This window comes from Candida dubliniensis, chromosome 3, assembly GCF_000026945.1.
Source record: "Candida dubliniensis CD36 chromosome 3, complete sequence".
Lineage (NCBI taxonomy): Eukaryota > Fungi > Ascomycota > Pichiomycetes > Serinales > Debaryomycetaceae > Candida > Candida dubliniensis.
In genome coordinates this window covers 120106-133164 of record NC_012862.1, presented here as the reverse complement: position 1 = coordinate 133164, position 13059 = coordinate 120106, and the positions used below count along the sequence as shown (strand labels likewise).

The window sequence follows — 13059 nt, the reverse complement described above, 5'->3', positions numbered from 1 at the left end:
GAGTGCTGTTTTAGGTGCGGCTGGTACTAACCTATGCCAATAAGCCAAAAAAGAAATTTCAATTTTGATAGTAAACGTGGTGGTGATTGAACTTGATTAATATACATCCTCCTTGTAATAGCTAATTGTTAAGTTGGTTTATTCCTGGTTTATGCATGACAAGAAAAATCGATTTTTTCAAAAATTTCAGATGGAACCAATTTTAGTAATTGATTATCAAAGTATAAAAAGTATAAAAATGAGAAATAAATCAGTTCATGAACACCCCCCCCTCTTTTCTTTCCAAATAGTCAATTGATAATTAATGGTACGATGTTTTCATGGCAACGTTACTTTGTCTTATAAGTTTAAATGAGATTCATGTGGCTGTCTAATGTTCAATTTCAATCGTAAGAGATAAATGTCGTTCTACGTTTTTATAATTGATGTCCCAAATACTCCGTGCGAAACTTGGTGTTCGTTTTTCAACTTTTGTGCCAAATCGTTTTGAGACCACCAACTACAGCTTCTCTTTTTTTTTTTTTGCAATCAATATTTATCCCACTTTGTTCAAACAGCTGACTTTATTGGAAGTCGTTTGTGATCTTACAATCAAACAGTCTATTGGCAATAGCTTTAAACTGACCTTTAGCCATAAAGTTGTGCAACCGCTAAACACTTCTTTTTATCATAGCGAGAACTAAATTGCAGCAACCAATGTGACCCTTCGTAATACGCTCTTGCTGTCTTTAGTGGTCAGTTACAAGAATGTGATAGTCCTCAAATAAGTTTGTATCAGTTAATGACTCTTATCGTCATTTTCATCAGGAGATCAACCAAGTCGAAGGGGGAAAAAACCATGATAGGCGAGGAACGATAAGATTTTAGATGATAAACAACAACAATATACGATAAACGATAACCGATAGATGACTTCTATTATAATTCTATTATGACAGCAATAACTATACCGTACGAATGATGTCATAAACGATCAATGGTTTGATAAAAATATTAATATGTGAATAAGCAAGGCTATTCTAGACAATTGATTGGTATTGTTTGCAATCCATACATACATGCCCATATAATATCATTTTACATCACGAGTTGAACAAGGTTCTCATGATTTATGTATTCCGATATCTGTTTTCTATCCATGGAATTATTACATCTTGTGAAAAAAAAAAAAAAAAAAAAATACCGCACTCACGGACTATGTCCAGATTACAATCGTGATATACTCTGAAACATACATTGTTTACTTTGAAGTAATATAGATTCCTGTTAAGTTTTCAAATGTACATTTCGGTCAAAATTGAACTCTATTCTAAGTTGATTCTGGATTCCTATTTCCCTTTAATTTCAATAGCTGTTACCAAAAAAGTTTAATTCTGGACAATTGAAGAAAGGTTTTACATAACTCAGCTTTTACGGATATAAGCAGAAATTAACATTCTACAATCACAATAGGACATTCACTGGTTGTTCCTTAAACTTACCACATGCAACATAGATTCCAATGTATATAGATTTGGAAAACGTTAACTTTGTTCTTGTAGGCAGGGTGGCATAATACAGATTAGCTATGAATAGTATTGTAATTGTTTACTTATCAGAACAAGTAAAGCAGTGGCGTAATGCTTAATATTCAGTCAAAATCGGAGATTTATTAAGTGAGACTTCGTTCCGAGTGAATTTTTCTTCTTAAGTTTGATATAATTTTTTTTTCCAGAATTAGTTGTTCCGATTGGATTTTGTTTCTGATTATCAATAATTTTTGTGATTACTCGGCTATAAGATGAAAGTGATACACAATCGGCTATAAACCGGAGCTGTCGATGATGATGATGTCAATAAAGATGAAGCAAAAAAAAAAAATGTCGTGCATATATGTATGATAGAAAAAAAAAATAAGACCTCAAAAAAGAAATAGAACAACAAGGACAACCACAACGGCAAGGACGGCAGCCACCACCTAGAACAACTTTCAAACATATTAGAACCTGGTATCACAGGTGACATGGATGTATGTTATGGGTATGTCAATTGGTCTTCTAGTTAGTAAAGATGAATTGTAAACTGATAGTAGAATTGGTGTAACTATTCTGGCTCTCACAGTATTTCAGTTCATTTGGTAGTTGAATCATATTTTTATGATCAAAAATATACAAAAAATTACAAAAAAAAAAGACAAATTGCTATTGTAAGAAAACCAATCAACTATAGTTTGCAACCAACTAACTGATACTGATAGTTGTATTGTACTATGCCTTTACATTTACAAGTACTATTTTTTCAAATTAAACATCCAACCACACCACAGTCGAGAAAATACTGAATCAGGAAGCTCTTATATTACCAATTATCCTAATGTCTTCTCTATACTGCTACCCCACTTCTGCCCGCTTATGATACACACAGAGTCACAATATCTCTAGGTAGATGCTTGATTAAATTGACACAATTTTGTGAGTTCCTTTCATTTCAATTGATATTTTTGTTTGAGGGATTTAAAATTTTGCATGGGAGAAATAAGAGTTTCTTTTTTTTTTCAACGGTTTTTGTTACACACACACACACAAAGGGCCCCAATATTTTCTTGTACCCCCATCCTCCTCCCCAAACAAACGTTTTTAATTGGATTAAGATTACGGTCAATGGAGGTAGTGTAAATAATGACAGTTTCATTTGACGAAACCAACCAACTAACAAACAAACAAACAACTTGTTAGTCCATTTCGGAGATTATGATTTCGAAGGACAAAAACTATAATACACATTTATTCCCCCCCCACATCTAATTTCTTTTGCCTATTAGTTTTCTTACGGAATAAGCAAATGCTAATTTGTAAATCGCCTTATGGTTTTGAAACAGCCCAAACAGAAAGTAGACGGAATAATAATAATAAAAAAAGTTATTTCTTTATGTTTATAAATTTTCAATCGATATGTTAATCTCTTTGTTTAATTGCCGTTGATCTTATTATCACCAAATGGTTTTGGATTTGGAGGGAAGAGAATTAGATTGTTTTAGTCCCCCAAAGTTAGGGTTGTCCCTCCACAAACATTTACTATAATTTCAGCCAAGAGCTTACATGTACTTGTAGTATATACAGCTTATCAAACTAAACCATATAAAGAGAAAAGAACCGAAGCAAACCCAACAAAACTAAAGAAACAATTTAATATAAATCTATATGTACAATATGTACAGAAAGGTCTCTTAATATACACTGCGCTGTTAGACATTTCTATTTTGGTTCCTATTACGTTTGTTCTCTCTATTAGCTCTCAATTTCCATTTAAGTGGACGGAAAGTCTTAAATACCAAAAATAAAAATGCACCAATAAATCTAAACAATGCTAACCCAGCCACAATCCATAAAATGATCGTTAAAAATACTTGAGAATTCCCAGAAATGGATCCATCAGCGTTGGTTTGACCTGATTTATTACCACTCAAGATATCGACTCCACCAGCTTCCAACACTATAGCAATCAAAATGGCATTAGTGAGCATCCATACCAACACCGTAATGGTTCTAATAAATGCATAATATGCCAAATCATCTTTTTTCTTGTTACTTTCTTGAGGTATATCCTTTACTGGTATCATATTACGTAAATTATCCAATGTGGCAACATATTTATCATTCAATTCTTGTGTCAAGTTCTCTGGTGCAATCATCACCAATTCATCGGAATTCTTGCCAAAGGATTTTGCAGACCCCAAATCTTTGGCTTGCTCCACACCCTTTGTCCCCCAACTGACATCATGAATGTTACAAAAGGCATAAATGTTTAAAACATTAATATAGGTAGGAGATAACAACACGTATTGGGCAAACGAAGTAAACATAAAACTAGGTTCCCCATACATAAATGCGCCAATAAAATATAACAAATAAGTGGAAACCATAGATACCACCAAATCACGGAATTTGGTGTTAGTGAAAACCAAGGCAATAGTAAAATCAGTCTTGTGATTATGGACAATCGAATTGACTGTATGTACAGCCAAAAATATGGCTGCGAACATCATGTACGCCATTAAAACAGCGAAAAACACGGCAATAACAAGATAAAATTTCCTCGTACCCCTTGGAGTATTACCAAATGCCAAAACAAAAGTACAAACAACAGACCCAACATAAAACCACAAAAATATAATGGCTAGATATTTACCAACATTGAAATTCATATCACTAGACCCTAAATTAGCAGTTAAAATACGGAAAACCAAAAAGAAACTTGCCAATGAAAACCACGACACCAAAATGGTAACCAATTGATAATAAAACTCCAATTGAAGAAATAATTTTCTAAATAGAGAATGATTTGAACGCCAAATTTTCGTCCAATGGAACACAGCATAACCAGCTGCAAACATGGAACCATTAAGCCATCTTCTTCTTTGCAAAACAAACTCATCGATTTTCTCCGGAACATCAGTTTCAGCCTTGGCTTCATTAACATAACGTAAAATATAATTATGATTCTTTTTGGCCACCAATTCAAAACATAAAATTCTATCTTCAGCCAAATACATGTTACTAGTGAATATTCCAGCTTGTTGGAAGTTTTTCTCTTTTACATCACGCTCATCGTCGAAATCAGGATCATTGGAATCACCCTCTGTTGTCATTTGATGTAAATATTCTCCCTTGAAGTATTTTTCTAATGGACCTTCTCCATTGACATTTAATAATGCTTCATATCTATAAGCACTAAATGCCCCTGGTAACACACTAATAAATCCAAACACCGATTCCATCGGTTTATCTAACACATTAGAAATCTTATACTCAAAATTTTGTGCTGCCACCAACGGATTCATTAATAAATTCTTGTTGGGACCCAAGGCAACTCTCATTTCTCCACAAGCACCAGCAACATTAGGATCTTTGAATGATTTCCATAAATAGAAGAATGCATCACGCGAAGGCTTGGTACCACAATCCAACAACATTATTACTTTGGGATTAAGTATTGGAGCAAACGCTTGGAAACACCAACGATGGGAATTGATTTTACGACTATTTTTCTCTTTCAAACAAAATAAAAATTGAACTGGAGTTGAATTACAAGCTAAATGAACTTTATCATTGACAGCATCTATTCCAACGGTCGAAGTGTACTCATAGATATGTGCCTTCACAGACTTGTCATTAATTTTAGACTTGGCATAACCATCTTGGAAAATACCTAAGGCAGCCAATAATGTTTCTGTCCGTTTGTTCAATTCCAACCGACCATCATTAACAATACAAACAACAATTTTCTTCCAACTGTCATCACCCCAATTAGGATCGGATCGATTAGTCAAATCTCTAATATTCTCGAAAACCCCTTTCAATGTTCTTGCTAATAACACTTCATCTTCATTATACATGGTGATACAAATCATAATTTCCGTTTGTCGAGAGGGAGCATATAATTCTTGACGTAAGTTATAGTTGAATTTAACATAATTTGAAGGTCCACATGTAGCTGCAGTGTATCTAACAAATGACATCTCTCTGGCTATATTATCCTGATGATAATTCATTTTCTTACCATAAGTTTCCAATAAAGTTTTGGGAACCGGTGCATCAATTACATAATTACCATTGATTAATTTAGCTTTCTTAATGGTTTTCGTGTAAGTTAATTTTGGCTTGAAATCATCATCATCATCATCATCTTCTTCTTCATCGCCATTGTTGCCATTTTCACCATTGTTGACAAGTTTTTCATTCTCTCCGTCATATCCAGTATTTGTACTCTTACCCCTTTTTAATGTCCCATTTCTACCACCACGACGTGTAGAATGTCTCTTCTTAATGGTGGTACCGCGTCTCATTATTTCTTCCCCAGTGTCCAGAAACAAAGATTCATCATCACCAAATGGATCCAATGAATCATCATCATCAGCATCTTGTAAAGGATTAATGATATAATCGTCACCAGCAAAATCAGCGTGCACTCCACCACCACCATTGGCAACAAAAGAAGCATCATCCATATTTTCTAAATCATAGTCATAAACATTAGTACTGGTGGCAGTATCTCTTTTTTTACCAGGTGAATACGTCAATGGAGGATATTCTGGTTCAGTGAAAGCAACAGTTTTCTTTCTCAGCAACTGGAAATCATCATTATCAACCATAGTGCTGTAGGAGGAATTTGAATTGGAACTAGTTGGAGTTCTATACTTGTTATACTGTTGTGGTTGTTGATAATGGGTATTATTGTTACCATTGCTGTTAAACAAAGGAGGCTGTAACGGAGACAAGCCTTGCAGTTGTTGTTGCTGTAACATTGGTGGTGGAGTAGTAGTAGTATTAGTGTAACTAGTGTTGCTAACAAAAGGATTATTATTGTACACATCATACGACGATGATCGACGATACGGAGTATTATCAAACTGATAACTATTATTGGCATTAGTAGCTATATGATGATGTTGAGGCTGTGATGGAGAACCTTGTTGAACAGGTTCAATGTCATCAAACAAATCATCATCGTCATCAGAAACATTGTCGAAAGGGTTATGATTGTTCTTGTTGTTGAAATCAGGGTTAGCCATGTCGAAAGGGATGAAAATGGTATAATAAAAGCTCGAGGAGGCGAGTGTGAACCTGAGCTTAGTCTAGATTGGATAAAACGATGTCTAAAAATAAATACTCCCCCAAAATACCGAAAACGAATGAGGATAAGATAAGGGTGTAATATAAACGAACTGTTCCTTTCTCTTCTTCAATTAGAAGCAAATGAATATAAAAAAGACCAAATGAATAAATTCAGGGAAAGGAGGATATAAGAAAAAAGTAAAGAAGAAAAGAAAGAAAGAAAGAAAGAAGAGTGATGGTATTATAATAATTTGGAATATGGTTAAAAATAAATTTGGTTGAAAAGGGAAAATTAATGGAATCACAAATCGGGAACAAAAAAGTGAGAGGAGAAGGTTTTTATATGCTTAGCCCTTCGAGCTAACAAATCAAATTTCATTCCACACATTTATAGTCATTGAGAGTTTGATGATTGTTATTAATTCTGTTAATTACGGGAATTTTCAGGACGAATATACACTTTGTACCTCAATTGAACGTGTTTCATTTCATCTTTTTTTACCTTCTTCAACCTTACATTTACTAAATAGTGAAAATATCAACAGTAACAATTATTAACTAACTAACTAACTAATAGTGTCTACCCATTGCTATATTTTGTAGCAAAATTGATGTTATTTGTTGTTGTTGTTAACTATTATTACTATTTTTAGGTTGTGAAAGAAATTTTTTTTTCTCACAAGAATTGATTCTATTGTTTACATATTTCCTATTTAGGCAGATCGAACAAAGACCAACCACATATCCTGCATCTAGAATCGAACTCGCTTGGCTTCTCTTGGTTCTCCTGATTCTCCCTTTCGTGACCGCTACCAAATGAATCAATTCACTTAGTTTTGCATCTTTACTTCTTCCCACAAATAACACAGTAATCATTAACACCCAATCTTTCAAGACAATTGAAATGATAACCATGTCCACACGAAAAGAATATCAACTTCAAATCATGGAAGGTATCGTCTTTTACATTACCCCAGAGTTTTTGTCTTTGGCAATGCTCCCAGGCTAACCAATGTTGATTCAAATCTTCACTATCAATATGTTTACCCCACATGGGCTTCCCACAATTTGCACAATTCTTTGTTGTTATATCCCATTTGGCTAATTTGATGTCTTGCAATAGCATCATGCTTTTATACATATCTCGATTAAACATTCGCATAGTTATTTTCAAAATTTCACTTTCGTACGAATATGAAATAAACACTTGTTGTAACACATCTTTGATATTAGCAAGCGTGGCAAACTTTGTGGGGTCATTTTCAGGAAATTGATGCAAAAACTTATTGAACACATTTAAAAATAATGATTTCGAATCATTATTCAATTTATGATCACTAATCCTTTTAAAGCAATCATGTATAAATTGATTGAAAAATTTGTGCAATGGTGAGCCAACGACAGTATTGGTTGAATTAGCAAGAACAACCAATCTAGTAATCAATTCAAGCCATAACTTTTCGTTTGATTTCAACTCATCTGCTTCAACTTTGCTAATGACAAGACTTTTGGGATTCTCACAAATCTCGATTGCTAAATCTAGAAGGTTAGAAAATTGCTCTTGTAAAGTTGTATCATTAACATTATCTTCAATATATTTCAAAATAAGTTCCAATGCCGTTGAGAACTTTTCTTGGTCAACCAAAAGTATCACTTGAGGCTCAATAATATTATGGTTCTCAAATAATTGCATCGCCACATCATAATCAACTTTATCTTTCCATTGTTTAACAAAACTTACAACTTCTTTGTCTTTCTTATATAGCAATAATAGTTCAATGTATCTGTTAATGAATTGGGTTAAATCAATTGATTTGGAAACTAGAAACACTTCGCGTAAATAACTCAACACAATCTCATTACTAGCATCACCTTCATCACCACTACCAGTAAGTTTCAAGACTTCCAAATGTAAATTAGGAGAGAATTGTTCAATCAAATTCGCTAATCTGGCAGTATTATAATCTGAGACATCATTTAACTTCAAAAATCTTCCAAAATTCTCTTTAACTATTTTAACCAAATTCAATCGATCACCAGGGTTCTTGCTAGATGCAAATGAACTTTCCAATAACTGATATAACTGATCGACATGATCATGATCATCATTACTATTACGACCACCGATGTCCATTTCTGGCGTTTGGTTATCAAGACTTTGGTCAGAAATATTCCCTTGTTCCCGTTTCAACCACATCCTTAACGCTTGTGAAAACATCCCTTCCGATTTATACATATTAATCAACACATTATAATACTTTGCCATTTCCAACTTTTCCACATAATAATCATCTTCTGGTTCAAAATAAGGCAATAAACTCTGTAGTGCCAATTCACAATCTTGAAAAATAGCTTCCGATTTATTTTCACATAATCGATTGAAAACATCGGATAATATTGAATCTGATAACCTCAAAAATTGACTATATTTGGGATAATTTCTAGCAATAAAAATCAGTAATTGACACTTGTCAAAATCTGTAAAATGCTCATCATTGGCTTCAAAAATGTCTATTAATGCATCTAGCAAATATTGACGATTCAATTTTGCATCCTCATTTAAAAACAGATCTTCGAAAAACTCATTAATACAAGATAACATTTCTAATGAATCAAATTTAAGTAAAGTGTACAAATAAGGGAAAATCGTGTTCCCATTTCTTGTTGGCACAGAACTAATTGTTGAGCTTGTAAACAATATATCACAAATAGATTTTTTTGCTGCCATGTCGTTATTAATAAATTTATCTATCGGATATTGACGACCAGTTAGAATATACGATAAATATGTGTAAATTTTAAAATTGTCTGCTGAAGATGGATTATTGTTTATATCAACAAAGAATTCAATTAATGGCGTTTGGTAATCATTCAAAACAAAATTCCAAATGTAAACCAAGCATTCACGAAGATCATGCTGTTTACATAATTGAATAGCCAAATCAATATCCAACAGTTTTATATCCAATGTACATATAATCTCAGTTAACAAGTCACCATTATCGCCCATATTGGTAGAGGGGTGATTCTCACCCTTGACATAATACTGAATTAATGCTTTCAAGACAACTGGTGGCAAGGAAAGTATTAATCCTGATAAGATAAAGGGCTCCAAAGCCTGGAAAAATACCGAATCATCTTGTACAATTTCATATAGGGTTTCAAGTAAATCATTTGGTACAGCAATGTATGCTATAATATTCAAACATAGTGTAATGTATGACTCACGATCTGATTGTATCAAATGCGGCATTGCCTCTCTCATTATTTTAACAAGATAAGGTTCAATCAATTCGGCCCGTTGCTTTCGATTTTGTGGCAATCCAATAACTGTCAATTTCCCTACTGAATTCGAGTTGTAATAGCTATCAGCAATAGCCAATGCTTCGGCGTATAACCCCTGTGATAACTTCTTTAGTAGAATATCTGCCCATCCTAACAGTTTGCCAATAAATAATTTCGACTCACGATTGTATAGAACTCTATGTTTAGACAAGTTTATGTCAGAAATGTTACCAATTGTTTGACTTGCAACTGGCACCAACGCTGATCCATTACTATAAATTGTTATCATTTCATCATCAAAAAATAAACATAAAACATCAGATTGAAGCCATTTAATGTCACGTATTATTCGCTCATCAATCAATCTAGCAATTTTTTTGAACGGTAGTTTTGAAATAACTTTATTTCTATCTTTAGCATTGTTAATAAAATCTAGCATTCTTCCTGAAAGACTCTTGTTATCCAATTCCAATATTGTCAATACATTATTCCAACAATATGCCAATCGAGTATTGGTGAATCCAGCTTTCGTATGCATCGAGGGCATCCAACTTAAGCAGTGCGAAGGGAGCCCTTCTTCTTGCAAGACAAGTTTTGGTTTGCCTATTTTAAAATGCTGTTTGACATACAGTACAGTATCATCATTCAAAGAAATTGTAGATACAATCACTAATAAATCATCAGTCATAATTGCCAGTATCCCCATTTTATCAGTTATTTGATGTGCTGAACCCAAAGGTAACATTTCCATACAGCGAATTTTGAATTTACTGTCATCCAAATTTGCATCATTTTTACCTAAAAGTTTGGTGGTGACATAGATTAAATTCATGAATTTTTTAATACCATTATGATAAAACACCAATCCACAATCATCAGCAGTGATTAATTGATAATTCGACTCTCCAACAAATGAAATATACGTAATTCTGGTATTTATGATATGACCTTGAATGTTTTGGGTAAACCTCGACTTTAGACTAATTGGATATATGGTATAGAATGGCAAATTGGGAATACTATTCCCCTTAGTTGCCCGTTTCAAATTCCATAGCCTGATAGAGCCATCTTGTAATCCCGCTGCCAAATAGGAACAATCAGACGAAAATGCAATACATGAAATCGCACAGGTTTCATCATTACTTTGTGTCGGCACTAATATATAATCTATTTCTCGTCTATAATTAAAAATCACTATATTGCCACGATTGGTGATAATGGCAATATATACTGCATTGGATTTGACAAATAAACACGAGCCATGCAAATTGATGAATTCAGGAGAATTGATAGTTTCTGATATTGTCTTCAATTCATTCCATTGGAAAATATCTTTTAAAAGTACCTCATCATCATCACCATCATCATCTCCTCCTCCTCCATTGATTCGAGTTTCTTTTAATGTTGATATTGGTAATTTTGGGTTACTGTTATTTCTGTATGATTTCAATGCTAAACTTGTCTTGGTAGTTGCTCGATCATCAAATCTGGTTTTCCGTAGCAGTGATTCAGATATACTTGATGTCGAGTTTGATATAATGCTAGGTGATGACGATGAAAGTAGAGTTTTTGCTGATAGTTCATTGAACACCAGATCTGTTAGCACCATTTGAAATGGGATGTAAAAACTCTAGTTGTGACTATACTGTCAACTCAATTTCGTTTAAAATTGTATTTTCGGTTTCTTTGTCCAAAATCGAGTCAGTAGATCGGCGCGTTGATAATATGTGTAGCTTGGCCGAAGATGAAAAAAAAAAAAAAAAAGGGAAGGACCGAAAAAATGAAAGATAAACATTTTTATCTGTGTAAATAATCGTTCAACCACATTGAATCCCAATTAATTATGAATTTATCTCTACAAGATCCATTCTCGGTGGCTAAAGAATTTCCTGAAACATTAACCAATACCTTAAATTATGGTCATTCAGTGGCCATCCAATTCAACCACAAGGGTGATTATTTAGCATCGGGCTTATCTGATGGATCAATAGTGATATACGAGATGGTATCTAGTGGGGTAATAGCACATCTAAACCAATACTGTCATATAAGGCCTATTACTTCAATTACGTGGTCCAAGTGTGGAAGGTATTTATTGACGTCTTCACAGGATTGGTGGGTCAAGCTATGGGATTTAAGCAAAGTGAATACAGATATTGATGATTCACCAGTTATTCGGCAAGTCAAATTTGATGGACCAATATGGCTGGCTTGTATGCATCCCACGAACCCGTTTATTTTCACTGCTTCATTATTTGAAGATTCACCAGTTTATGTAGATTTCACAATAAAGGATCAACCACCTCAAATTACTACATTAACAACGACACCTTTAGAAATGAATGAACCTACAGAAGGTGATGATGAAGAAGAAGTTGCAAGGAAAAAAAGAAAAAAGATGGAAAAACACATGACATTGGTGCTGATATTCACTCATGAGGGTAATTATATTTTCACTGGCACCAGTAAAGGATGGTTAAATATATTTGATACTACAACATCAACAAGGGAGTTGAAATTGGTCCGTTCAATAAAATTAGCCAACTCAAACATAAAAAACTTAATGATATCTCAAAATGGAAGAAAATTAGCAGTCAATTCGTCAGATCGAATAATACGACAGATTGACCTACCGGATTTGATAAATGTGGAAGATTCCAACGAATGGGATTTTGAAATTGATCATAAATATCAAGATGTGGTGAATCGATTACAATGGAATTCAGTGTCATTCAATCACAACGCAGAGTTTCTTGTTGCATCAACCCATGGCCAATCCTCGCATGATCTATATCTTTGGGAAACGTCCATGGCGTCATTGGTGAAAATCCTAGAAGGGTCGAATGAAGAATTGGTTGACGTCAAATGGAATTATTCTCGTTGCACAATAGGATCAATTGGATTAGATAGTGGAATAATATACCTTTGGTCAGTACAATTTCCTCAAAAATGGAGTGCATTGGCACCTGACTTTGTTGAGATTGAAGAGAATATTGAGTATTTAGAAAAGGAAGATGAGTTTGATATTATAGATGAAGATGAGCTACATAAGAAGCGATTGGAAGAGGAGGATTATGTTGCTGATGTGTTAAAAATGGACACAACTGACGCTCGAGGATTCGATATAACCCAGGATTCATTTATTATCCCCATTAATTATGAAAAGAATTTCTACGATTGA

At 33.7% G+C, this 13059-nt stretch overlaps 3 protein-coding genes across 3 annotated transcripts; 1 reads left to right on the top strand and 2 right to left on the bottom strand. All coding sequences in view use genetic code 12, as the record gives it.

Annotated features, from left to right (window-relative positions):
• Nucleotides 1–3223: 3223 nt before the first annotated feature.
• CD36_80650 (chitin synthase, putative) lies at nt 3224–6550 on the bottom strand (the record flags this gene model as incomplete). Its single annotated transcript, XM_002418968.1, has 1 exon — nt 3224–6550. One exon carries the CDS (start codon nt 6548–6550, stop codon nt 3224–3226), a length of 3327 nt encoding a protein of 1108 aa, XP_002419013.1.
• Nucleotides 6551–7437: 887 nt separating this feature from the next.
• Nucleotides 7438–11487, bottom strand: CD36_80640 (vacuolar protein sorting-associated protein, putative; the record flags this gene model as incomplete). Its single annotated transcript, XM_002418967.1, has 1 exon — nt 7438–11487. One exon carries the CDS (start codon nt 11485–11487, stop codon nt 7438–7440), a length of 4050 nt encoding a protein of 1349 aa, XP_002419012.1.
• A 234-nt stretch (nt 11488–11721) lies between these two features.
• Nucleotides 11722–13059, top strand: CD36_80630 (COMPASS histone methyltransferase subunit, putative; the record flags this gene model as incomplete). Its single annotated transcript, XM_002418966.1, has 1 exon — nt 11722–13059. The coding sequence occupies one exon, from the start codon at nt 11722–11724 to the stop codon at nt 13057–13059; it is 1338 nt and encodes a 445-aa protein (XP_002419011.1).